Source organism: Lynx canadensis, chromosome E3 (assembly GCF_007474595.2).
Source record: "Lynx canadensis isolate LIC74 chromosome E3, mLynCan4.pri.v2, whole genome shotgun sequence".
Classification (NCBI taxonomy): Eukaryota; Metazoa; Chordata; class Mammalia; order Carnivora; family Felidae; genus Lynx; species Lynx canadensis.
In genome coordinates this window covers 39,894,098-39,919,236 of record NC_044318.1, presented here as the reverse complement: position 1 = coordinate 39,919,236, position 25,139 = coordinate 39,894,098, and the positions used below count along the sequence as shown (strand labels likewise).

The window sequence follows — 25,139 nt, the reverse complement described above, 5'->3', positions numbered from 1 at the left end:
CTTTGCGCGCCCTGCCCCCAGCATTCAGGATTCCCTCCCTGGGCACTCAGCGGGCCCGCGGCCCTACCGTGGCTGGCCCCAGGCCCGCGGGGCGACACGAACAGCTCCCCGGCTCCTGAGGCTGGGGTCTGCGCCCCACACCCTCGCAGCGACTGCCGCCCAGCAGGACCGTGGGGAGTGTTCGCGGCAGGGAAGTTAACGGCTGCCCAGCAACGCGAACGCGCTCGGCGAAGTCAGAGGAAGAGGAGTGGGGTGAGCGTGTGCAGAGCGTGAAGTACACTGTGTTTCCTGCCGAACGAGGCTTCCTCCCGCCGGACGCACCCGGAACCGAACTCGCGCCGTGTGACTGAAACTTCTCAGTCCTGCTAAGGATGGTGAAGTCACTTAGGGTACGCGTTTATTTTTATTAGAAACAGCCGTCCTCCAACAGTTGCCCCCGCGTGTGGAGGACCAGGACTCTTACCTGATGACTCCTCTTTGGCCTCTCAAATAAATGCCACTACCCGGACCCTGCTGAGAACCATTCGCAAGCCCCCCAAGACACATTGCACGGCTGTGCTCCCACCGGACCGCGGGTAACTCAGCGACCCAACCAACCAAGAGTCCGCCTGAGGTGTGCGTGTTTCTCCCGGCTCCGGGGACCCAGGCCAGACAGTTCCTCCTGCGGACCGGCCAGGGGAGGGCCTCCGAATCGAGAGCGTGTCGGGGTCCCCCTTTGGCCGCGCCGAGGAGCAGGCGTGGTCACCACACCTGGCAGGCCTGGATCACCTCCTTCAGGGCCTTCAGCCCCTCCACACTCCTGTCCTTCATGGCCACGGCCAGGAGCACCGCTCTGTTTCCCGCTTCTTGAGACACAAACGTCACCAGGTTCTTCGCAAAGACGTGGATGAGGGGCTGGTGAGGGAACGAGAGAAACCATCTGAGCCGCGAGTCTCTTTTCCCGTAGGAACCCACCTGGCTTCTGCACCAGCCTCGGACCCCCACCCGGTAAGTGTGATGCGGCAGCAGTTCAGGGTTCAAGGAGGCTCCAGAACATTCCGGTCCTACACAAAATGCGAAACACGCACCATTATACTTATTTTCTCGGTGCCCTCTGATGCCCGGGTCCCTGCTGGCTGTCTCCTCTAATCTAGGACTCCCAAAAGACGAGTCTGCCGGGCTAGGGGGCAGGGGTCTGTCCAATCTGCCAGGCCATCTTTCAGACCGAACAGGGACAGCCACTCGCTCCTCCAGGCCGCGGTGACAGGGTCAAGATGAAGGCGAGGCACCCCCACTACAAAATCAGTGTCTCTGCTTGTCTGCTGGATAAAGTCCCGACGGGCTGGGAAAGGCAGCCACCAAGCACGGGCACCAGGAAAGGCTGTCGCTGCTGGGGGGAAGGGGGGCAAATGGGGACCTGCCTACTGACAGAACGGAGCCACAGACGCGGTTCCCGCTCCCCCGCCACTATACCTCGTCCTGCCCCAGAAGGACTCTAGTGGTGAGCACCGGCTTGCCGATGTCACCGGCCACGTCGCTGGGTTCCAGGGAGACCAGGGTGCCCATCTTCCCGAACTGGGTCACCAGCACCAGGATGTGACTGCTGAAGGCCGTGCACACCACCTGGGTGGGGACCCCGCACACCACTTCCGTCCTCTGTCGGGACATCAGCAGAGGTTGGCCTTCCATGGCGGGGTCTCCTCCGGGGCACTTCTACGTTCGAAGGGATAAGTGAATCAGACCGCGTCCCCGCGGCGCGCCGACGACCGCGCGCACGCGCCCTGGCAGGTGAAGGTCCGCGCGGCCACCGGCTTCCCCTGGAGCCGGGGCGCCGCCCGCAGACGCACACGGGCAGGCGGCGGGAGAGGACCGGCGCCGCTCCCGGGCTCGAGCAGGGGACCGCGCTCCCGCCGACCCGTCCCACCCGCCGTGCCGCCCGCGCTCACCGCGCCGCGCCCGGAAGTGACGCCCGCGGGCGGCGGAGGGGGGGGCGGCGGCCACCCGCTCGCCCCCGCGCCCCCGCCGGAAGTGCGGCTGCGGGCTTCCGGTCCCGCGCGGGCCTCCCTGCGGGTCCCGGAGCCGCCGGGTTCCGCGCTCCCGAGCGGGGCCGCGTGTTCGAGGCAGGGGCTGCGGCCCCCAAGCGCGGGCCTCGGCCCGCGGGGCTCCGGCTGCGCGTCCTCGGCCGTCCCGGGGGAGCCCTGCGGCTCGGCGGTCGGGGCTCGCCTGGCTGTGGGCTGCGGGACCCGCGTGGCGGCCGGGGGCCGGGGGGGGGGGAGGGGGCTGTGGGAGAGGAGCCGACGCCGAGAGCGGGCCGTCAGGGCCCCGAGTGTGGCCCGCGGGCGTCCCGGTCCCGAGCCGGGGCGTCCTGATGACCCTGGCCGGGCGGGGCGGCGCGGAGGCCCCTCGGCGAGGCCCGGGTCAGGGTGGGGGCGCCGCGGAGGCGGTCGGCGGGGTTCGGGGCGGTCTGTGGGGGCGGGGGGGGGGGGTCGGCGGTGGGGGGGGGGCGGCGTTCAGCGGGGGCGGTCTCCGGGGATGGAGCGGACCCTCCACCCCACTCTCAGGGGGTCCCCAGCCCTCCGGGGATGCTGGCGGCCTGTCAGAGGCCCATCTGCCCCCCACTCCCCTAGGCCAGCCTCCATGAGGCCGCAGTGGGTGCGGGGCATTGTGCTAAGTGCTGCCTGTGCAGTAACTCCGGAGTCTTAGCGCCACGAGGTAGAGCGCTCTCATCCCTGTCGCGTAAGCAGGCTGTTCTGGTTCGGGGAACTTACCCGAGGCCGCGGTCGGAGAGCCTGTAAGGCCTGGATCACCCTTGAGTACTGGTCTCAGGGCTCTAATGCCCGGGTATAGGGGAAGAGGAGGGACCAATGTGGCCCCTGTGGCCCGATGAATTCTGGCCCCTCCCCAGGATCTCTGAGAGCCCCCCCGCCACTCCTCTTTGTCCCCAAGCTGGAAGTTTTCTTGGCAGGGTGGGGGGGTCGCGCACTGACCGGTACTGCAGTGATTCGATTAGAGCCTCGAGACTTTTTCTCAGGGGACTAACGTGTCTTCAGAACCCCATACTCACTGTCCAGTGCCCTGCCGGCGGGGTCAGGGAGCGTGTCCCCTCCGTCTAGTGGGCCCACGTCACTGAGTCCCCTAGGAAATGTCAGCATCCCCAATCTTTCCCTTTTCTCCTGATTTGTTGACTCCTGTCCAATCCAGGTCAAGTCAAATGAAGCAGGCACCTTGAAAACAACTTCTGGTGGCTTAAAATAAAAAGCATGTCTACAAAACGTTATCAAAATAGAAATAAACATCAAAAGGAAATCTGTGTTTGAGCTTTCTTGCAGCCAGGTCACAGAGGGAAAGATTTTGACTTTCAAGGTTCGCATATTCCGAAAGGGGGAAGGATATCAGTTTCTCAGGAGAGTGTTTTTGTTGGGTCTACATTTAAATGCATGTTCACCCACGCACACCCCAAAAGCAAATCGCAGGGGCATTGCTTTGCCATGGGAAGCCTTCGAAAGGTCCATTCACCCATTCACTGTTATTCACCTGTTCATGCAGCCTCTCTCTGGACAAGTTTGGCAAATGGACACAAGTCTGACATCCTCCCCTGCCCCCCTGCCCCGCAGGGAAAAACCCAACTCCCAAGTTCTCACTTTTATAAAAGATGTCAAAAAACAAAGTGTTAACACTGTCAAGCAAATGCTTAAGTGCTGGTCAGTTGGCTGTTTTTTGGTCTGGATCTTGGATACGAACTGCATATGAAATAAACGGAGGGGCTTCCTCGTGGCCCAAGTGGACGTGTGGGCAGAACTTCTGCACCTACGATAATGGGGGATGGCCTCATTGCCTGCCGCTGACTGTTCTCCAGTTTAAGGCGATAATTGAACTGGAAAGAAAGGTCCCTTAGGGGAGTTCACTTAAAACGAGAAGCAAGTAGTAATAGGGTCCATAATGGGGCAAAAGAGACTTTATCTTGAAAAATGGGGAAAGTGGGAAATATCTTGAATTTGTCTTCAAGGAGTTTTAGGTTGTGAACGCAATTGTACATTAATGTGGAGAACGAGCAAAGAATCGGTGTTGATTTGGCGGGGCCCTGATTTTTCCAACTAATTGCTTGGTAGCGATGTTCCCAGCTCTGTTATGCAGAGGATTGGTTTGCCGTGCTGTGCAGGGGCCCATTCAATTTCCCCAAGAGCCTCTCCTGATCCTTCCATAAGTCACTCCTTGTTGGAGTGCCGTCCTGTCCTGTCGCAGCCTCCAGGGCACCGCCAGGCCCTCCCGCACTTGCTGGCAGCTCTGGGAGCCATCAGAACCTCCCCTAGTATCCCATTCACGGGCTTTCTGGAATCTCGCGTTGTTCCTGAGATTTGCAACTGACTGCAGTTGACTTGCGCCGTCCGTCCACAGCTCCACAGCCGGGTTCCCAGGACTTTCAACGTCACGCGTGTGCGTGAGAGAGAGTTGGGGGAGACAGAGGGGTTCGGGAACCACACTGGGAGGGGTATTTAAGTGGAGCCCAGTTTTGTAAAGGGTCAATTCGTTAGTGAAACTTTCTGCGTTAGGATGGTTCTGCTCCCTCCGCAGCCTGCCGGCACGAGGTCCTGAACTGTCCACGCTCAGGACCCCGGAATGGGCAAGACCTCCGGCCGCAGAGTCTGCCTCCTTGGCCCTTACTCACTTTGTGCTTTTGAGCAACTTTCCCTGTCCGCCTCAGTTTCTCAGCTTAAAAACGGAGCTGACACTTGCGCCTGCCTCCTAGGATTGAGCGAGGTTCGTGTGCACGGATCCCCTGGAGCTTTATGAAGTTAGCTATGACTTTATTTATATATTTACGTATTATTTATCTCGTTTATTATTTTTTAAATTTTTTTTAACGTTTATTTATTTTTGAGACAGAGAGAGACAGAGCATGAACAGGGGAGGGGCAGAGAGAGAGGGAGACACAGAATCTGAAACAGGCTCCAGGCTCCGAGCTGCCAGCACACAGCCCGACGCGGGGCTCGAACTCACGGACCGCGAGATCATGACCTGAGCCGAAGTCGGACGCTCAAGCCACCAACCAAGCCATCGAGGCGCCCCTCTCGTTTATTATTAACCACCTGTTCTCCCATCCTTAAGTAAGCACCATCCCGCTGCTACATGCTGGGCGAGGAACAGCCTCAGTGCGCACCAGTCTTTGGGACTCAGAGGGCCTCTGGTTGGAGGTGAGGTGCTTCTGGCCACCCTTGAACCTGCGGGAGGCTCTCCGACCTGCTGCCCCCAGGGTCTGCCCGAGCAAGGGTCCCGCAGAGCCTCCGGGTTCTGGGGAGACGTGGTCATAGGTGGAGCCGTGTTATCGGTATAGATGACTGTTCCTCTCACGGTCTCGGCCAGTCTCCCACGAGGGCCCGGGGACACAGAGGGCGGATGGGTGCGTTAGGATTCCTTCAGGCAGGTGGCAGACGCCATGTGAAACCGTCTCTTGCCCCCAAGGGGAACAGATGGGCTCCGTGGACGGCTCCGAGGCTGCCGTCCCTGCGTGCCAGTGAAATCACCAGCCTGGCTCACGTGCCCGTCCTTGCACCAGTCACTGTTTGAAAAGCAGTTAATGTAAAAACAGCTCCTCGTGTGCTCGAGAGTTAGAAAATACTTCCCAGCGATGCGCATCAAAGAAGAAATCATCTTGGAGATCGTGGAACACCTAGAACCCGCCCCTGGAAACCACTCACCTACTTTGTGTTCCCGCAGATTGGCCGGGTGGGACATTTCCCGCAAGGGGACTCGTACTCCACGTGGCCTTTCACAGCCGGCTCCTTTTGCCCAGCGCCGTGCTGTGAAGGCTCGTCCACGTGTGGCAGGGTTTCGTTCCTTCCAGACGTGCCAGTCATTGGGAGGGCGAAACGAGGCCCCATGGCAGGAGGGCCCGGGGCAGGGCCTGACACGCACAGGTGTGCAAGGTTTCCTTCCCTTCACGGATCACTGGAATCAGCTGGCGACACCACATCCACGGCACCTCACGTGGTCGGTGGCTCCGAGCTCTCCGCACTGCTGGTGCTTGGGGGTTGCTGACGGGGAAGGGTGGGACAGCGTTAGCCCATCTCCCCAGTCCCCTGACGCCTCCTGAGACAGGTCTGGGGATATCTATGCGAGCTTTGTTGACGCCGGGGCCGTGAGGCCCTCGTGCCACGATCCCGTCCCCGGAGAAAGGCCGAGGTGGTGGAGAAGCTGGCCGTGGCTTGTCAAGACACGAACGTACAGGCACGTGGGCACGGCCACCTTCGAGGCTGTCTGCTGCCCTTTCTCCGTTTGGCGGCCTTGCAGCCACGGCTGGGGGCGCTCTGCCCCGTGGGCCCTGGCGTTCAACCCCAGTTTATCGCTGCCCTCTCGGTGCCCCAGCTGGGAGGCCCGATGGCGACCCGGGGCCGTTGCCGGTACGGCAGAGTGTCCCTAGCACGACGGTCACAGACACCCTTGAACAAACAGCACAGAAATAGAAGCGATTCTAATTAGGGCTCTCTATAAGATGGAAATTACCTTTAGCGGCACCCGGTTATCTAGAAAAACAATGAACAATTAATTTTTTCCAAACCAGGATTATCCAAGTGGAGGCAGGATATAAGAAACATGCCGCTGAGGCCTTTGGAGAAAAAAAGATTAAAGGCAACCAATTGAAAATCGCATATATTTTATTACAAAAACAAAGCCCCGGGTCTGTGTGAAATTCAAATTTTTCCCAAGGGAAATTAATGAATACCATTAAAACTGAGTCCAGTTTATAAGGATCCAGGGAGCGGTTCCTTTGGAAAGGGAATAAATCTTCTTCCCAGGGAGCATTTAAAGACCATTTCTGAAATGCCTGCAGCACAGGGTAAGAAGTAAAATCGTTATTTTCCTGCAGAGGCCGGTGGTGTTCCCTGTTGGGTGTAGCCTCGGCTCAGCCAGGGCCGGCAGGGGCTGTCTGGCCTAAGGAAGTCCCCAGCTTTGGAGTTTCGTGTCGAAGGGAGTGTTTTTATTTAACACCGCACAGTAAACACAAAGAAAATCCCTTGTTTTCGGACCCGATGCCATCACGGCACAGAACCGAGAGTTCAGCACGTCGCTTTGTTTTCTGCCGAACTGGGTCGAGCTCAGATATCGCAACGTTTTCGTTCGAGGAGCAAGCCTTTCCGCCCTCATTAGAAATCCGGAAAACTGCCTCGCGCTTACATGTTTGTTTAGTTCTTTAATAAATGAAACCTTAATCCGTGTACAATTTCTGAAAGCCTTTCTTTCAATATTTTAAGAAGTTATTTCCCCTGGCGAAGACGCGGTCTCGTCGCCCCGCGTTGAACCCGCGGCCAATCTTGCCAGCGTGCACGGAGGCTCGTCCTTGCTCCCGCCAGTGCTGCGCGTCGGGGGGCCTGAAAACGTGCTTGTCGAATCGGATCAAATTCAAGTTGGCGTGCGAAGCTTTGGATTGAGGGGCCCGGGTGGGCGCGGAGCGGGAGGGGGCAGAGGGGCGGGATGGAACCAGGGAACTCGAGCCCTGCCCCGGGGCTCTGGCACTACCCTGTGGCCTTAGACAACTCCCTTCCCCTCCCTGGGCCTCCACCTAGAAACCCTCATCTGTTAAATGGGCAAATTGGCCAGGTGGCCCCCAGGTGCCTCCCACCCACTCTTAGCTCACGCAGCACGGGGAGCGGGGAGGGTCCGCAGAGGCAGAGGCAGCCCAGAGGAGCACTGGCAGGGGGGGGCCTGAGCAGATTCTGTCCCGGCAGGGACGGGGCAGGACGGGCTGGGAAGGCGGGAGGCGGCCTCGCTCTGCCCAGCTGTCCTGTGTCTGGGGGCTGTACCACGTGGAGGCTCCAAGAAGGCACATGGGTCACGGCTCGAGGACTTTCTGACCACTGGAGCTTTCCAGGAACGCCGGGGCCTCCCGTGGGCGGTGCTCGGTGTGCTTCCTTTGGAGGAATTGAGACCAGGCGGTCACTGGGGCCGGGACTTGTGCCAGCGCCGTGTGCGTTCCTTTGGGAGGCTGGACTCGGCGTTCTGAGGATGTTTGCATCCAGGTGTCTGTGGTTTTGTGTGTCCAAGCGGAACCGATCACCGCAGCGAGATATTACTAAGTCCTACTAGACCGTTCGAGACCAGACGAGCCCCGAAGGCTCGGTGGACAAGGACCCGCAACACCCTGGAACAGTCCTGCCCGGCTGGCGGGAACGCAGGACGGTTCGGGGCCCCTGGGAGGCAGGTTCGCGGAGGCTTACAAACACACAAACATACACCTACCACGTGACCGCGCAGTGCCGTCCCTAGGAGCTCAGCCAGGAGAAATGAGGCTTGGTTCACACAACCGGCACAGGACCGTTGACAGAGGCTTTCTGTAGAGTGGAAGCAACCCGAATGCTTCCCCGAACCCACAAAGTGGTGCCGGGTGGCGATGGGACGCTCCCCTGTGTTCAGAAGGAACAAACTGCTTAGCGGTACGTGCAGAGCGCCGAGGGATCTCAGAGGCCGGGCGCCGAGTGAGAGAAGCCAAGCACAAAGTCTACGCGGCAGGTGACTGCACGCATCCGGTGTTCCGGGAAAGGCCGGGTTCCAGGCACAGGGAGCAGATCAGCGGTTGCGGAGCTGGGGGTCGGGGGCAGCTCTGGCTCCGGGGGGGGGACGGCGGGACTTCTGTGTCTTGACCGCGGCCGCGCTTCCGTGACTGCACTTGCGCGCGTGAAACCGTGCCTCGAGAGGGGACTTCGGGGGCTGCACGTAAAAAAGAGTGAGTAAATAATCGGGGCAGACAGACGCCACCCCCGGCCGGCGGCGCTGATGGGAATCCCACCTCGGGCCCAGGGCAGGCTCCCGTTTGGAGAACTTAGAGCTCTGGTGCACTGGGCTCCCGCCCACGCCCGCACTGCTGTGTCCCACCCAGGTAGTGCCACCCACACAGCTCTGGTGTCCGCCTCCTCGTGCTCCGAAAGTACGGTCGTCACCTGCCCGTCTGTCCATCTGTCCACCCGTGTGCCCACCCGTCTGTCCATCTCCTCACCCGTCCATCTGTCCATCTGTCCACCTGTCCATCTGTCCACTCGTCCATCCATCTTCCCAGTTGTTCACCTGTCCACCTGTCCATCTGTCCGCTCATCGGTCCATCTGACCGCCTGTCCATCCATGTGTCTCCGTGTCCACCTGTCCGTGCGTCTGTCCACCCATCTGTCCATCGGTCTGCCCGTCCATCCATCCATTCGTCTGCCTGTCCACCCATCCGTGTGTCTGTCCACCTGTCCACCCGTCTGTTTGTTCGCCCATCTGCCCACCTGCCCACCTGTCCATTTGTCCATCTGCCCACCCATCCATCCACCCGTTCATCCATCTGTCCCTCTGCCCACCTGTCTGTCCATCTGCCCACCCGTCTGTCCATCTGACCACCTGTCCACCCATCCATGCGTCTGTCCGCCCCGTCCATCTAGGAGAGACAGGAGAGACAGGTGTTGTGGTCCTGATGAGCACCTCCTGCTCGGGGCTGGTCGGCGGGCTCTCTGGATGCAGAGACGAGACAGAAAAGGGGCCCATAGCTGCAGGTGCAGGAGCGTCAGGTGACACAGGCACGCCGCCACCCCCAAGGACAGGGCAGGTAGTCATTTCGAAGGGGGCTGCGAGGAGGAAGGGGTCCCTAGGAACGCAGCCGTGGGGGAGGACAGGGTGTGGCGGCCCCAGAGGCCCCGGACACGCAGGGCCCAGCGTGACACTGTCCTGGAGGTCATTCTGGGATGGCAGCGGGTGTAGATTGGGTGGGACTTCCCACGTTCACATACGGATGTGCTCTTTGTACTCTTATCGCCAACATTTTTGTTCTTATAGCCGGGAAAGAAGGCGGGGAAGGATGTGTACTTCCGGCCCTCGTAGCCGGGAAACCTGCGTCCTGTAGACGCATCCGCAGCCCCCGAGTTGAATCCAGCAGGGGGTTTGGGTCGCTTGTTGGCAGGGAAAGGGCGGGAGGGTGGGCTGCCGCCCCAGACCCCGGGAAGGCCATGGGGGGGAGCCTGTACTACCGGTTAGCACCTCTAGGGGGCAGCAGAGGCCACAGAACGCTCTGGCCCGCGGAGCCTGTGTGAGTAGAGGATGTGAGGTCGTCCTGTCCTGTCGTCCTCGCTCCCCACGGGGGATGAGGGGCCCCTGCTTCCTCAGGCGCTTCCCGCCCACGCGCCCTTGATCCTGCGGGGAGCCGGCTCCCTCTCTGTCACTCTGTCTCTGTTCCCGTCTGGACCTCTTGCTCCCCTTCTCTCTGTCTCTGTCTGCCTCTGTCTCTGTCTCATCTGGATGTCTCTCTTCCCCAGCGGTACAGTCACCTAATAACAAAGGTCTTGAAGGTGTAATTTATGTCACGGGCACCCACGGAGCCCGTCCTGAGGGCCAGACCCGGTGCCACCGTGCGGTAAGGGTAGCGAGAGGGCGCAGGCCCGCTGTGATCCTCCAGGGGGCGTCAGGTGCGCACAGTTAGTAGGGTTAAAATTCAGGCCGAACCGTGAGCATCTGAAATCAGGAGCAGGAATCGTAAGCCGCACTGGACAGTCACGGCCATAATGAAAGCAAAGTGGGTGCACGCTGGCCTCTGCCTTCCCCACGGTCACGATTATTGGGCCTCAAGATTAGCCTTGACCTTCCTGGTAACCACAGGGAAAAGGGATCAGGGACCCAGGTGTGTAGGTGGAGGGTCAGGGGATCCAGCGCCCTACGGGGTCAGCCCTGCTCTAGTTCCCCTTCTCCGTGCACATCGGTCACGGCCGCCCCCGCCTCGCCAGAGCCCCTGCCTGCGGCGTCTCCCCCACGGTCCCCCTCCCCACGGCCCCACCATGCCCTCCGTCCCCAGAGGACAAGCCCCCGCGGCCCCTCGCCTCCTGCTGCCTTCGCTCTCACCCACCTGTCTTTCTTGGCTCACGGACCACACACTTTTTTTTGGTAATTTTTAATTGTGGTAAAATAAATCTAAAACTTAGCATTTCAACTGCTTCTAAGTGAGCAGCTCAGGGGCACCGAGCACATTCATGCTGCTGTGCAGCTGCCCCACCGTCCGGCTCCAGAACGTTCCATCTCCCTACACTGAGACTCTGTCCCGTTACGCACAGACCCGCACCTGCTCTGCCAGCCCTGACCCACCGTCTCCTCCTTGTGTATGAGTCTGACGAGCCCGGGACCTCGTGGGAGTGGGTCCCGGTGCGTGTCCTCCCATGTCCTGAGTCTGACGACCCCGGGACCTCGTGGGAGTGGGTCCCGGTGCGTGTCCTCCCGTGTCCGTGAGTCTGACGACCCCGGGACCTCGTGGGAGTGTGTCCCAGTGCGTGTCCTCCCGTGTCCTGAGTCTGACGACCCCGGGACCTCGTGGGAGTGGGTCCCAGTGCGTGTCCTCCCGTATCCTGAGTCTGACGACCCCGGGACCGTCGTGGGAGTGTGTCCCAGTGCGTGTCCTCCCGTGTCCTGAGTCTGACGACCCGGGACCTCGTGGGTGGGTCCCAGTGCGTGTCCTCCCGTGTCCTGAGTCTGACGACCCCGGGACCTCGTGGGAGTGGGTCCCAGTGCGTGTCCTCCCGTGTCCTGAGTCTGACGACCCCGGGACCTCGTGGGAGTGTGTCCCAGTGCGTGTCCTCCCGTGTCCTGAGTCTGACGACCCCGGGACCTCGTGGGAGTGTGTCCCAGTGCGTGTCCTCCCGTGTCCTGAGTCTGACGACCCCGGGACCTCGTGGGAGTGGGTCCCAGTGCGTGTCCTCCCGTGTCCTGAGTCTGACGACCCCGGGACCTCGTGGGAGCGGGTCCTAGTGTGTGTCCTCCCGTGTCCGTGAGTCTGACGACCCTGGGACCTCGTGGGAGCGGGTCCCAGTGCGTGTCCTCCCGTGTCCGTGAGTCTGACGAGCCCGGGACCTCGTGGGAGCGGGTCCCAGTGCGTGTCCTCCCGTGTCCGTGAGTCTGACGAGCCCGGGACCTCGTGGGAGCGGGTCCCAGTGCGTGTCCTCCCGTGTCCTGAATCTGACGACCCCGGGACCTCGTGGGAGCGGGTCCCAGTGCGTGTCCTCCCGTGTCCTGAGTCTGACGACCCCGGGACCTCGTGGGAGCGGGTCCCAGTGCGTGTCCTCCCGTGTCCTGAGTCTGACGACCCCGGGACCTCGTGGGAGCGGGTCCCAGTGCGTGTCCTCCCGTGTCCGTGAGTCTGACGAGCCCGGGACCTCGTGGGAGCGGGTCCCAGTGGGCGTCCTCCCGTGTCCGTGAGTCTGATGACCCCGGGACCTCGTGGGAGTGTGTCCCAGTGCGTGTCCTCCCGTGTCCTGAGTCTGACGACCCCGGGACCTCGTGGGAGCGGGTCCCGGTGGGTGTCCTCCCGTGTCCGTGAGTCTGACGACCCCGGGGCCTCGTGGGAGCGGGTCCCAGTGGGTTTCCTCCCGTGTCCGTGAGTCTGACGACCCCGGGACCTCGTGGGAGCGGGTCCCAGTGCGTGTCCTCCCGTGTCCGTGAGTCTGACGACCCCGGGGCCTCGTGGGAGCGGGTCCCAGTGGGTGTCCTCCCGTGTCCGTGAGTCTGATGACCCCGGGGACCCTCGTGGGAGCGGGTCCCGGTGCGTTGTCCTCCCGTGTCCGTGAGTCTGACGAGCCCGGGGCCATCGTGGGAGCGGGGTCCCGGTGCGGTGCCTCCCGTGTCCTGAGTCTGACGACCCCGGGACCTCGTGGGAGCGGGTCCCGGTGCGTGTCCTCCCGTGTCCGTGAGTCTGACGACCCGGGACCTCGGGGGAGCGGGTCCCGGTGCGTGTCCTCCCGTGTCCGTGAGTCTGACGACCCCGGGGCCTCGTGGGAGCGGGTCCCAGTGCGTGTCCTCCCGTGTCCGTGAGTCTGACGACCCCGGGGCCTCGTGGGAGCGGGTCCCAGTGCGTGTCCTCCCGTGTCCGTGAGTCTGACGACCCCGGGCCTCGTGGGAGCGGGTCCCAGTGCCGTGTCCTCCCCGTGTCCTGATCTGACGACCCCGGACCTCCGTGGGGACGGGTCTCGGTGCGTGTCCTCCCGTGTCCGTGAGTCTGACGAGCCCGGGACCTCGTGTGAGCGGGTCCCGTGCGTGTCCTCCCGTGTCCGTGAGTCTGACGACCCCCGGTGCCTCGTGGTGAGTCGGGTCCCGGTGCGTGTCCTCCCGTGTCCGTGAGTCTGACGAGCCCGGGACCTCGTGGGAGTGTGTCCTGGTGCGTGTCCTCCCCGTGTCCGTGAGTCCTGATGACCCCGGGACCATCGTGGGAGTGTGTCCCGGTGCGTGTCCTCCCGTGTCCTGAGTCTGACGACCCCGGGTGCCTCGTGTGAGCGGGTCCTGTGTGCGTGTCCTCCCGTGTCCGTGAGTCCTGACGAGCCCGGACCTCGTGGGAGTGGGTCCCGTGCGTTCCTCCCGTGTCCTGAGTCTGACGAGCCCGGGACCTCGTGGGAGTGTGTCCCTGGTGCGTGTCCTCCCTGTCCTGAGTCTGACGAGCCCGGGACCCTCGTAGAGTGTGGTCCCGGTGCGTGTCCTCCCGTCCTGAGTCTGGACGAGCCCGGGACCTCGTGGGAGTGGGTCCCGTTGCGTGTCCTCCCTTGTCCTGAGTCTGACGAGCCCGTGCCCTCGTGGGAGCGGTCCCGGTGCGTTGTCCTCCCGTGTCCTGAGTCTGACGACCCCGGGACCTCGTGGGAGCGGTCCCGTGCGTGTCCTCCCAGTGTCCGCGAGTCTGACGACCCCGGGCCTCGTGGGAGCGGGTCCCGGTGCTTGTCCTCCGTGTCCTGAGTCTGACTAGCCGGGACCTCGTGGAGCGTGTCCCGGTGGGCTGTCCTCCCGTGGTCCGTGAGTCTGACTGAGCCCGGGACCTCGTTGGGAGTGTGTCCCGTTGCGTGTCCTCCCGTGTCCTGAGGTCTGACGAGCCCGGGGACCTCGTGGTAGCGGTCCCGTGCGTGTCCTCCCGTGTCCTGAGTCTGACGACCCCGGGACCTCGTGGGAGCGGGTCCCGGTGCGTGTCCTCCCGTGTCCGTGAGTCTGACGAGCCCGGGACCTCGTGGGAGCGGGTCCCGGTGCGTGTCCTCCCGTGTCCGCGAGTCTGACGACCCCGGGACCTCGTGGGAGCGGGTCCCGGTGCGTGTCCTCCCGTGTCCTGAGTCTGACGAGCCCGGGACCTCGTGGGAGCGGGTCCCAGTGGGTGTCCTCCCGTGTCCGTGAGTCTGATGACCCCGGGACCTCGTGGGAGCGGGTCCCGGTGCGTGTCCTCCCGTGTCCTGAGTCTGACGACCCCGGGGCCTCGTGGGAGCGGTCCCAGTGGAGTGTCCTCCCGGGTCCGTAGTCTGATGACCCCGGGACCTCGTGGGAGTCGGGTCCCGGTGCGTGTCCTCCCTGTCCGTGAGTCTGACGAGCCCGGGGCCTCGTGGGAGCGTGTCCGGTGCGTGTCCTCCCGTGTCCTGAGATCTGACGAGCCCGGGACCTCGTGGGAGCGGGGTCCCGGTGCGTGTCCTCCCGTGTCCTGATGTCTGACGACCCCGGGACCCTCGTGGAGCGGGTCCCGGTGCGTGTCCTCCCGTGTCCGTGAGTCTGACGACCCCGGGACCTCGTGGGAGCGGGTCCCGGTGCGTGTCCTCCCGTGTCCGTGAGTCTGACGACCCCGGGACCTCGTGGGAGCGGGTCCCGGTGCGTGTCCTCCCGTGTCCGTGAGTCTGACGACCCCGGGGCCTCGTGGGAGCGGGTCCCAGGTGCGTGTCCTCCCCGTGTCCTGAGTCTGACGACCCCGGTGACCTCGTGGGAGTCGGTGTCTCGTGCGTGTCCTCCCGTGTCCGTGAGTCTGACGAGCCCGGGACCTCGTGGGAGCGGGTCCCGGTGCGTGTCCTCCCGTGTCCGTGAGTCTGACGACCCCGGGGCCTCGTGGGAGCGGGTCCCGGTGCGTGTCCTCCCGTGTCCGTGAGTCTGACGAGCCCGGGACCTCGTGGGAGTGTGTCCCGGTGCGTGTCCTCCCGTGTCCGTGAGTCTGATGACCCCGGGACCTCGTGGGAGTGTGTCCCGGTGCGTGTCCTCCCGTGTCCTGAGTCTGACGACCCCGGGGCCTCGTGGGAGCGGGTCCCGGTGCGTGTCCTCCCGTGTCCGTGAGTCTGACGAGCCCGGGACCTCGTGGGAGTGTGTCCCGGTGCGTGTCCTCCCGTGTCCTGAGTCTGACGAGCCCGGGACCTCGTGGGAGTGTGTCCCGGTGCGTGTCCTCCCGTGTCCTGAGTCTGACGAGCCCGGGACCTCGTGGGAGTGTGTCCCGGTGCGTGTCCTCCCGTGTCCGTGAGTCTGACGAGCCCGGGACCTCGTGGGAGTGTGTCCCGGTGCGTGTCCTCCCGTGTCCTGAGTCTGACGAGCCCGGGACCTCGTGGGAGCGGGTCCCGGTGCGTGTCCTCCCGTGTCCTGAGTCTGACGACCCCGGGACCTCGTGGGAGCGGGTCCCAGTGCGTGTCCTCCCGTGTCCGCGAGTCTGACGACCCCGGGGCCTCGTGGGAGCGGGTCCCGGTGCGTGTCCTCCCGTGTCCTGAGTCTGACGAGCCCGGGACCTCGTGGGAGCGGGTCCCGGTGGGCGTCCTCCCGTGTCCGTGAGTCTGACGAGCCCCGGGACCTCGTTGGAGTGTGGTCCGGTGCCTTGTCATCCCGTGTCTGAGTCTGACGAGCCCGGGACCCTCGTGGGAGCGGGCACTGGTGCGTGTCCTCCCGTTCCATGAGTCTGACGGCCCGGGAACCTCGTTGGAGCGGGTCCCGGTGCGTGTCCTCCCGTGTCCGTGAGTCTGACGACCCCGGGCCTCGTGGGAGCGGGTCCCGGTGGCGTGGACCTCCGTGTCCTGAGTCTGACGACCCGGGACCTTCGTGGGAGCGGGTCCCGTTGCGCGTCCTCCCGTGTCCGCGAGTTCTGACGACCCAGGGACCCTAAGGTGGAGCGTTTATCCGGTGTCCGTGTTCTCTTCCTCCTGTTGTCCTGAGTCTGACGAGCCCGGTACCATGCGTGGGAGCGGGTCCCGGTGCGCGTCCTCCGGTGTCCGTGAGTCTGACGAGCCCGGGGCCCTACTGTGGGAGTGGGTCCCGGGTGCGCGTCCTCCCGTGTCTGAGTCTGACGAGCCCGGGCCTCGGGGAGCGGGTCCGGTGCGTGTCCTCCGGTGTCCGTGAGTTGACGAGCCGGGGCCTCGTGGGGAGCGGGTCCCGGTGCGTTGTCCTCCGTGTTGAGTCTGACGAGCCCGGGACCTCGTGGGAGCGGTCCCGGTGCGCGTCCTCCCGTGTCCGCGAGTCTGACGACCCGGGACCTTCGTGGGAGCGGGTCCCGGTGAGTGTCCTCCCGTGTCCTGAGTCTGACGAGCCGGGACCTCGTGGGAGCGGGTCCGGTGCGCGTCCTCCGGTGTCCGTGGGAGTCTGACGAGCCGGGCCGTCGTGGGAGTGGGTCCGGTTGCGCGTCCTCCGTGTCCTGAGTCTGACGACACCGGGACCTCGTGGGAGGGTCCCGGTGGGTGTCCTCCCGTGTCCTGAGTCTGACGAGCCCGGGGCCTCGTGGGGCGGGTCCCAGTGCGTGTACTCCCGTGTCCGTGAGTCTGACGACCCCGGGGCCCGTGGTAGCGGGGTCCATGCGTGTCCTCCGTTGTCCTGCGTGACGACCCCGGGGCCTCTGGGCGGGGTCCCGGTGCGTGTCCTCCCGTGTCGTTAGTCTGACGACCCGGGGCCTCGTGGGAGCGGGTCCGTGCGTGTCCTCCCGTGTCCTGAGTCTGACGACCGGGGCCTCGTGGGAGGGTCCCGGTGCGTGTCCTCCGTGTCCTGAGTCTGACGACCCGGGACCCTCGTGGGAGCGGGTCCCGGTGCGTGTCCTCCCGTGTCCTGAGTCTGACGACCCCGGGACCTCGTCGGAGCGGGTCCCGGTGGGTGTGCCTCCCGTTCCTGAGTCTGACGACCCCGGGGCCTCGGGAGCGGGTCCGGTGGGTGTCCTCCCGTGTCCTGAGTCTGACGACCCCGGGGCCCTCGTGGGAGCGGGTCCGGTGCGTGTCCTCCCGTTCCTAGTTGACGAGCCGGCCTCGTGGGAGCGGGTCCCGGTGCGTGTCCTCCCGTGTCCTGAGTCTGACGAACCCCGGGACCTCGTCGGCGGGTCCCGGTGGTGTCATCCGTGTCCTGATTCTGACGACCACGGGGCCGTCGTGGGAGGGGGTCCCGGTGCGTGTCTCCCGTTGCATGAGTCTGACGACCCCGGGGCCTCGTGGGAGCGGGTCCGGTGCGTGTCCTCCCGTGTCCGCGAGTCTGACGACCCCGGGACCTAGTGGGAGGGGTCCCGGTGCGTGTCCTCCCGTGTCCTGTAGTCGACGAGCCCGGGACCTAGTGGGAGCGGTCCTGCGCGTCCTCCGGTGTCCAGTGAGTCTGACGAGCCCGGGGCCTCGTGGGAGTGGGTCCCGGTGCGCGTCCTCAGGTGTCCTGAGTCTGACGACCCGGGACCTCGTTGGGAGCGGGTCCCGTGGGTTCCTCCCGTTTCCTAGTCTGACGAGCCGGGCCTCGTGGGAGGGGTCCCGTGCGTGTCCTCCCGTGTCGTGAGTCTGACGACCCGGGCTCGTGGGAGCGGTCCCAGTCGTGTCCTCCCGTGTCCTGAGTCTGACGACCCCGGGGCCGATCGTGGGAGCGGGTCCGGTGCGTGTCCTCCGTGTCCGTGAGTCTGAGCGACCCGGGGCCTCGTGGGAGCGGGTCCCGGTGCGTGTCCTCCCGTGTCTGAGTCTGACGACCCGGGGCCTCGTGGGAGCGGGTCCGGGCGTCCTCCGTGTCCGTGAGTCTGACGACCCCGGGGCCTCGTGGGAGCGGGTCCCGGTGCGTTTCCTCCGTGTCCTGATCTGACGAGCCGCGGGCCTCGTGGGGGGTCCCGGTGCGTTTCCTCCCGTGTCCGTGAGTCTGACGACCCCGGGGCCTCGTGGGAGCGGTCCCGGTGAGTGTCCTCCCGTGTCTGAGTCTGACGACGGGCCTCGTGGGAGCGGGTCCCGGTGCGTGTCCTCCCGTGTCCTGAGTCTGACGAGCCGGGGCTCGTGGGAGCGGGTCCTCGGTGCGTGTCCTCCACGTGTCTCTGAGTTGACGAGCCCGGGGCCTCGTGGGAGCGGGGTCCGGTGGGTGTCCTCCACGTGTCCGTGAGTCTGACGACCCAGGGACTCGTGGGAGCGGGTCCCGGTGCGTTCCTCCCTGTCCTGAGTCTGACGACCCGGGCCTCGTGGAGCGGGTCCCGTGGGTGTCCTCCCGTGTCCTGAGTCTGAACGACCCGGGGCCCTCGTGGGAGGCGGGTCCCGGTGTCGTGCCTCCTGTCCTGAGTCTGAACGACCCCGGGCCTCGTGATGTGTACCGGTGCGTGTCCTCCGTGTCTGAGTCTGACTACCCCGGGCCTCGTGGGAGCGGGTCCGGTGGGTGTCCTCCGTGTCCTGGTCTGACGGCCCCGGGGCCTCGTGGGAGCGGGTCCCGTGGGTGTCCTCCCGTGTCCGTGAGTCTGACGACCCGGGGCCTCGTGGAGCGGGTCCCGGTGGCGTCTCCTCGTGTCCGTGAGTCTGACGACCACGGGGCCTCGTGGGAGTGGGTCCGGTGCGTGTCCTCCCGTGTCCGTGAGTCTGACGACCCCGGGACCTCGTGGGAGCGGGTCCCGGTGGGTGTCCTCCCATGTCCTGAGTCTGACGACCCCGGGGCCTCGTGGGAGCGGGTCCCGGTGCGTGTCCTCCCGTGTCCTGAGTCTGACGAGCCCGGGACCTCGTGGGAGCGGGTCCCGGTGCGTGTCCTCCCGTGTCCTGAGTCTGACGAGCCCGGGGCCTTGTGGGAGCGGGTCCCGGTGCGTGTCCTCCCGTGTCCTGAGTCTGACGAGCCCGGGGCCTCGTGGGAGCGGGTCCCGGTGCGTGTCCTCCCGTGTCCTGAGTCTGACGAGCCCGGGGCCTCGTGGGAGCGGGTCCCGGTGCGTGTCCTCCCGTGTCCTGAGTCTGACGACCCCGGGGCCTCGTGGGAGCGGGTCCCGGTGCGTGTCCTCCCGTGTCCTGAGTCTGACGAGCCCGGGGCCTCGTGGGAGCGGGTCCCGGTGCGTGTCCTCCCGTGTCCTGAGTCTGACGAGCCCGGGGCCTCGTGGGAGCGGGTCCCGGTGGGTGTCCTCCCGTGTCCGTGAGTCTGACGACCCCGGGACCTCGTGGGAGCGGGTCCCGGTGGGTGTCCTCCGTGTCCTGAGTCTGACGAGCCCGGGGCCTCGTGGGAGCGTAGTCCCGGTGCGTGTCCTCCCGTGTCCTGAGTCTGACGACACCGGGGCCTCGTGGGAGCGGGTCCCGGGGGTGTACTCCCGTGTCCGTGAGTCTGACGACCCCCGGGACCTCGTGGGAGCGGGTCCCGGTGGGTGTCTCCCGTGTCCTGAGTCTGACGACCCCGGGACCTCGTGGGAGCGTGTCCCGGTGCGTGTCCTCCCGTTGTCCTGAGTCTGACGAACCCGGGGCCTCGTGGAGCGGGTCCCGGTGCGTGTCCTCCCGTGTCCTGAGTCGGACGACCCTGGGGCCATCGTGGGAGCGGGTCCCGGTGCGTGTCCTCCCGTGTCCGCGAGTGTGACGACCCCGGGGCCTCGTGGGAGCGGGTCCCGGTGCGTGTCCTCCCGTGTCCTGAGTCTGACGACCCCGGGGCCTCGTGGGAGCGGGTCCCGGTGGGTGTCCTCCCGTGTCCGTGAGTCTGACGACCCCGGGACCTCGTGGGAGCGGGTCCCGGTGGGTGTCCTCCCGTGTCCTGAGTCTGACGACCCCGGGGCCTCGTGGGAGCGGGTCCCGGTGCGTGTCCTCCCGTGTCCTGAGTCTGACGACCCTGGGGCCTCGTGGGAGCGGGTCCCGGTGCGTGTCCTCCCGTGTCCTGAGTCTGACGACCCCGGGGCCTCGTGGGAGCGGGTCCCGGTGCGCGTCCTCCCGTGTCCGCGAGTCTGACGAGCCCGGGACCTCGTGGGAGCGGGTCCCGGTGCGTGTCCTCCCGTGTCGGCTTTGTCCCTCACCACGGTGTCTGCAGGGTCCGCCCATGGTGGAGCAGGTGCCGGAACTTCCTTCGTTTTTAAGGCTGAATCGCGTGCCCAGGTGTGGACGGACCGCATGTGTACCCACTCCCGGGGCTCTGGGGGCGCAGCGGTGCCTGGGGCATTCGAAGGCGGGCCGCTCACCTTCCTGGCTCCTGCCTCCCCGTGGAGGGTCAGAAGAACCTCTCCTGCCCTCTAGTGAGCGGAGGGAGGCAGGGCTGGCAGCAGCCTCTTGCACCCTAGGGGACGTCCCCCACTCTGGTTTCCCTCTGCGGCCCCCTCCCCCCCCGGAAAGGCTGCACTCTGGGAGCACGGTGCCCTGGAACCAGAGAAAAGAACACAGGGGTTGGGCTTAAACTCGTTAAACCCAATGAACCCTCCCGCCGCACGACCCCAGTCTGTGCCAGGCCTTTTAATCTCGTTCGGCCTCGGGATAATTTGTTTAGCTGTGCTGATCAGTTGAAGGTTAATTCAATTTGACTTGGGTTATTTATTTGTGCCTGGATTTGCTAAGTGTCGTTGGAGGCACACGAGGTCTTTGTTACGGCGGTGAGATGGCTTCATTAGGGGTCGGCCACTCCTGCCCGGGGGCCCCCTTGCGCTTCTCCGAACATCCAGGCTCCTTCCTGCCCGGGGAGGGGGTGGCAGCCTGGGGGGCTGGGGGGAGGGGCCCTGAGCCGCGGGTCTGGAGACCTGGCTCTGGTCTCGGCTCCGATGGTGGCCGCCTGTGGTCAAGTAACCAGTCCCGCGTGAGTTGGGGTGACCTGCTTTCCTGGACTCGTCACCTCGGGAGAACCCCGGAGGCACCCACCTCCCTGAGCCACAGACCGGGGGTGGGCTTCGCGAGCTCCGTGAGTGCCCCCGCCCCACCCGTGACTTGTGCACAGGGACACCGTGGTCACAGGAAGGGTAGGCCGGGTCACCGCCCAGAGCCGGGATCTCTCTCTCTCTCTGGGCAGCTGTGAGGGATGCCCACCCAGGCTGAGCGGGGCCTGGCGGTTTGTTGTTTCCTGTGCTGGGATCGGACGTCCTGGCAGGTTCCTCCTCTCGGTGCTGTGACCCAGCCGCCTGGGCTCTGCAGGCCCCAGGGCTGGCACCTGGGGCGGTGAGGGGGTGGGCAATGGTCCGAGGTCCTCTGTAGCAGGCAGGCAGATGTGCTGTGGAAGGAAGGGAGAGTTCCGGGTGCAGCTGGAGGGCCCAGGCCACAAAGGTAGTGACTGAGGTAGAGGGGGGACAGGCGAGCCCCCCTCCCCCCCCCCAGAGGCTGCCAGCCGGGCCGGGCGCTGACAGCCAGGACGTGCACTGTCTCTGACGTCGGGGCCCGGAGCAGGCGAGGTGGGGGAGGTCTATCCCTTCCAGAAGAGAAACCTGACCCAGAGTGGAGGCGTTCCTTGCGGCCTCATTTCCTGAACAAGAACCAGCATGCTGTGTTCTAAGAGCTCAGGGGGTCTCGGGGACAGGCCGGTCCCTTAGCTGAACAGTGGAGGAAACTGAGGCCCAGGGAGGGGACACGGCACAGTGCACCGGGGCAGAGCGCGGGCCAGACAGGAAGACACTGGTGATGACCCAGGAGCCAAGGGCTCTGTGTGCAGGCATCACTTGTAAACACCTTGCAGCCGCCCGGGGAGGGGTGGGAACTAGGACCCCTGTGCCCGGGGAGGACATAGAGGCTCAGAGAGGTTGGGTGACGTGTCTGAGGTCACACAGCTGCCCTGCTGTGGAGCTATGGGCCCGGCTGAAGCCCATACCTGGGGCCCTGCACCTGCCTGTGCTGGGCAAGTGTCAGGACCATTCTGGGGAAGACATGGTGGCGGGAGGTCCCCCCCAAGACACAGGCCCCAAGAGCAGGCTCTGAGCAGCAGTGCTGTCCTGGGAGGGGACTTCGGGGAACCCCATCGAGGAGGAGCGAGACAGGGGAGGGGTGAGCGCCATCGAGGTTTGCCTTCATGCAGTTCCCTCCAACGGGGGGGGGGGCGGTCCCCCCTCTGGGCTCCCGTGCTGTCCCGCATTGCCATCATCGCTCCCCCAAGGACATTATGTGATCGCTGCCTGGTGACCTGTATGTGTCCCCTCCGTCCGTGAGCCCCGCAGGGCAGGCCGTGTTGCTGACTCACCTGAACGTCCCCAGCTCCCAGCATGCTGTGGGTACAGGGGGAGGGTCCTGCCTTGTCCTGGGTCAGCGCCTTGACCGTCTGTCTCACCCTGTGTTCCCGGCATCCACGCTGCATGACAGGCCATCCCACCAGCCGCTCTCCTGGAGCTCACGGTGTCGTGGACTGGGATTCGGGCTGGGCTCGGCCGGGACTGTCCACTGGGGTTCCCGGCCTCTGGGGGTGGCTGGACCTCCTACGTGGCAGCTCAGGGCTCCCTGAGCCCGTGTCCTGAGAGGCAAGGGGCAGAGGCTGCCCGTGGACATCCTGCTCCCTACTCTTTCTCTGTTTTCTTTTTTTAATATGTTTTTAATGTTTATTTTTTAGAGAGAGAGAGGCAGAACGTGGGTGGGGGAGGGGCAGAGAGCGAGGGAGACACAGAATCCGAAGCAGGCTCCAGGCTCCGAGCTGTCGGCACAGAGCCCGACGCGGGGCTCGAACTCACGGACTGCGACATCATGACCTGAGCCGAAGTCGGACGCTCGACCGACCGAGCCACCCAGGTGACCCTCTCTCGGTGTTTTCATTGTGGTGAAACACACAGAATGTAATACTTATCGGTTTAACCATTTTTACACGTACAGTCTCGTCGCGTTAAATACACTCACGCGTCACCACCGTCTGCACCTGAAAGCTCTCCTTCACCCGCGACAGTGTCTGTCCCCATCACACGCGCCCCGGCCGCTTCCCCACCGTCCGCTCTCTGCGTCTGAGAGCTGACGACTCCAGGGGCCCCACGCAAGCGGGGTCCCGCGGTCTGCAGTGTCCTATGGACGCTGGGGTCGCCTCCACCTTTTGGGTGCTGTGGCCACAGGTCACGAGCCTGAGTCCCCTGTGCTCACAGGAGCACAGAGGAGCGGGCGTAGGCTGCCTGTCAGCTGGAGGGCGCCAGGAATCTGCAGCTGCCTTTAATCCACAACGGCACGCTGTGCGGAGAGAGAGGCCGCCGGGACACTTTGGCCACGGAGCCATCAGGCGGCGGCGGTGGAGACGGCGGGTGGTGGGGGACGGTGGGGGTGCGGGCCCCAGCGGCTGGGGAGTGGCAGAGACCAGGCCAGATCTGGGGGTGGGTCGAGGCCAGCGCCTGGCCGTAGGGCTGCCGAGAAGGGAGAGGAGGGCCCAGAGCCTTCTGGAGAGGGCTGGGGCCTGCGTCCTGGAGGAACAGCGCTGTGGCTTCTGGGAAACTCCCCGGGGGCAAATTTCAGAGCAAAGGCGCTACAGGCTGGGTGTGCCACTGTCGTAAGACAGCAGAACAGGGCCGCCCTCCAGGACGCTGAGAGGAACCCGAGAGACACCTCCTGTTTGGCTCACGGTCGAGGAGGAGGTGGTGAGGGGGCCGGCCAGCCTTGCTCCTGGTCCCAAGGCAGCTCGAGGTCGTGCCCACCAGGGTCAAAGTCGGGAGAGCTTGGGAGGGTGCTGCCGGAGAAGGGCCCTGGGGAGCCCTTGGGGGTTGGCCGGGCTGAGAACCGACTGGGGCGCGAGTCGGGGCCCGGGCTCTGCACGTGCTCCCGTGGTTGTGGGCCGGGTCCCCACTGGCGTGGCCAGGCCCACGCGCTCAGCAGCTGCATCTGGTGCCTGTCCTAGGGGCTGGCCCTGGCGCTGGGCCCGCTCTCCTGCACACGGGGCCTCTGCCTGTGGAAGGCCAGACGGGCTCCCTTGCAGGGTCGCCTGGGGGCAGCCTTCCAGGGGACACAGGCAGAAGCTGTGGGGCCTCTCTAAGCCCAAGTACGGAGTGGGTGTGACCCCCCCCGCCCCCCCGCATCCCACCGGCCACAGGGAGACATGGGATGGCGCAGACCAAAGGGGAGGGGATGTGGATCCTACCTATGGTGGGGACAACCACCATGCCCGCCTTGGAAGGCACTTTGCCACCTGGAGTCCTGGCTGTCCCGTGTGCGGTGGCACCGGGCCTGGGATCTGATCTCTTGCTCTTCACGCTTGGGGACCGTTCACAATGCAGCGCGGCAGACGACAGGTATTTGGGGAGGGGCGATGGGGCCCCTGTGCTCCAGGCTGGTGCTCTGTCCCCAGGGCTCATTCGGCCAAGAGAGGGGGCGCGTCTGGCCGGAAGGGCTGGGGCCGGACGCATCTCTCAGGGGAGGGGGCGCTGAGAGAGGCAGGAATGCACACGGGGTGAACGGGTGGCTCCCACGCGTGGATGCCTGAAGTCTGAAGACTGTTCGTCCCGAGCGAGGGGACTTCTGATCGGTCTGCCTGATCCCCACTGTTGCCGAGCACATGCTCTGCCAGGCACGTGCAGGCTCCGCGCCTCCTGGGGACAAAGAGACAATGCACAGCCTTCACGGACTTCGTCTTCCACGGGGCAGAGGGACGGGGAGGCCGAGCGGTAAGCGAGCCCGTTACACGTGGGGATCCCGCCACGAAGGGGCCAAGGGGAAGGCGGGCGATGGTGTTGGGGATGGTGGGAGGAGGAGGTGACATTTCAGCTGAGACCTGAAGGCCGAGCAGAAGTCAGCCGGGTGCAGGCTGCAAACGCCTTCTGGGCAGAGGGCCCAGCACGTGCAAAGAGTCTGAGGCAGGAAGCGTGCAGCCGCGTGTTAGTTTCCTGGGGCCGCTGTAGGAGACGAGCACAAACGGGCAGCTTAGCACAACGGGAACTTGCTCGCTCCCGGTTCGGGAGGCCAGAAGTCCGATCGGGATGTGGGGCCTGGGTGGTTCCCCTGGAGACTTCGCCGGGAAGGTCTGCTCCGGGCCCCTCTCCCAGCGTCCCCTGCGGCTGACCGTCCTGGGTTGTCCTGGCCTCCGCTTCTGGAGTCACGTGGCTGCCTTCTCCCCGTGTCTCTGGGTCTCGGGCCTCCCTCTGCCTTTCTCTGGTAAGGACACCCGTCGTTGGATTTAGGGCCCACCCTCAAGCCAGGATGAGCCCATCTCGAGATCCTGCACTTAATTACAGCTGCAAAGACCCTTTCTCCAAATAAGGTCCCTTCACAGTTTCTGGAATTCTGTGGCCGGACATGTGTTTTTAGGGGTTACCCCTGGACTCCCGCAGGCAGCGTGTGGTCGGGGAGTTGTAGGACCCTGACAAG

The 25,139-nt window shown here is 64.7% G+C and overlaps 2 protein-coding genes across 2 annotated transcripts; both read right to left on the bottom strand.

Annotated features, from left to right (window-relative positions):
* Window positions 1-370: 370 nt before the first annotated feature.
* On the bottom strand, window positions 371-1,982 carry PSMG3 (proteasome assembly chaperone 3). The gene is made up of 3 exons (XM_030301414.1): window positions 1,926-1,982; window positions 1,453-1,692; window positions 371-894 (listed from the first exon to the last, which is right to left on the bottom strand). Exons 2-3 carry the CDS (start codon window positions 1,666-1,668, stop codon window positions 742-744), a joined length of 369 nt encoding a protein of 122 aa, XP_030157274.1. The 5' UTR covers window positions 1,669-1,692; window positions 1,926-1,982; the 3' UTR covers window positions 371-741.
* On the bottom strand, window positions 1,716-23,938 carry LOC115503928 (collagen alpha-1(VII) chain-like). Its single transcript, XM_030300478.1, has 8 exons — window positions 23,917-23,938; window positions 23,626-23,771; window positions 23,048-23,188; window positions 9,735-9,893; window positions 6,203-6,342; window positions 5,680-5,814; window positions 2,748-2,809; window positions 1,716-2,443 (listed from the first exon to the last, which is right to left on the bottom strand). Exons 1-8 carry the CDS (start codon window positions 23,936-23,938, stop codon window positions 1,716-1,718), a joined length of 1,533 nt encoding a protein of 510 aa, XP_030156338.1.
* Window positions 23,939-25,139: the final 1,201 nt, after the last annotated feature.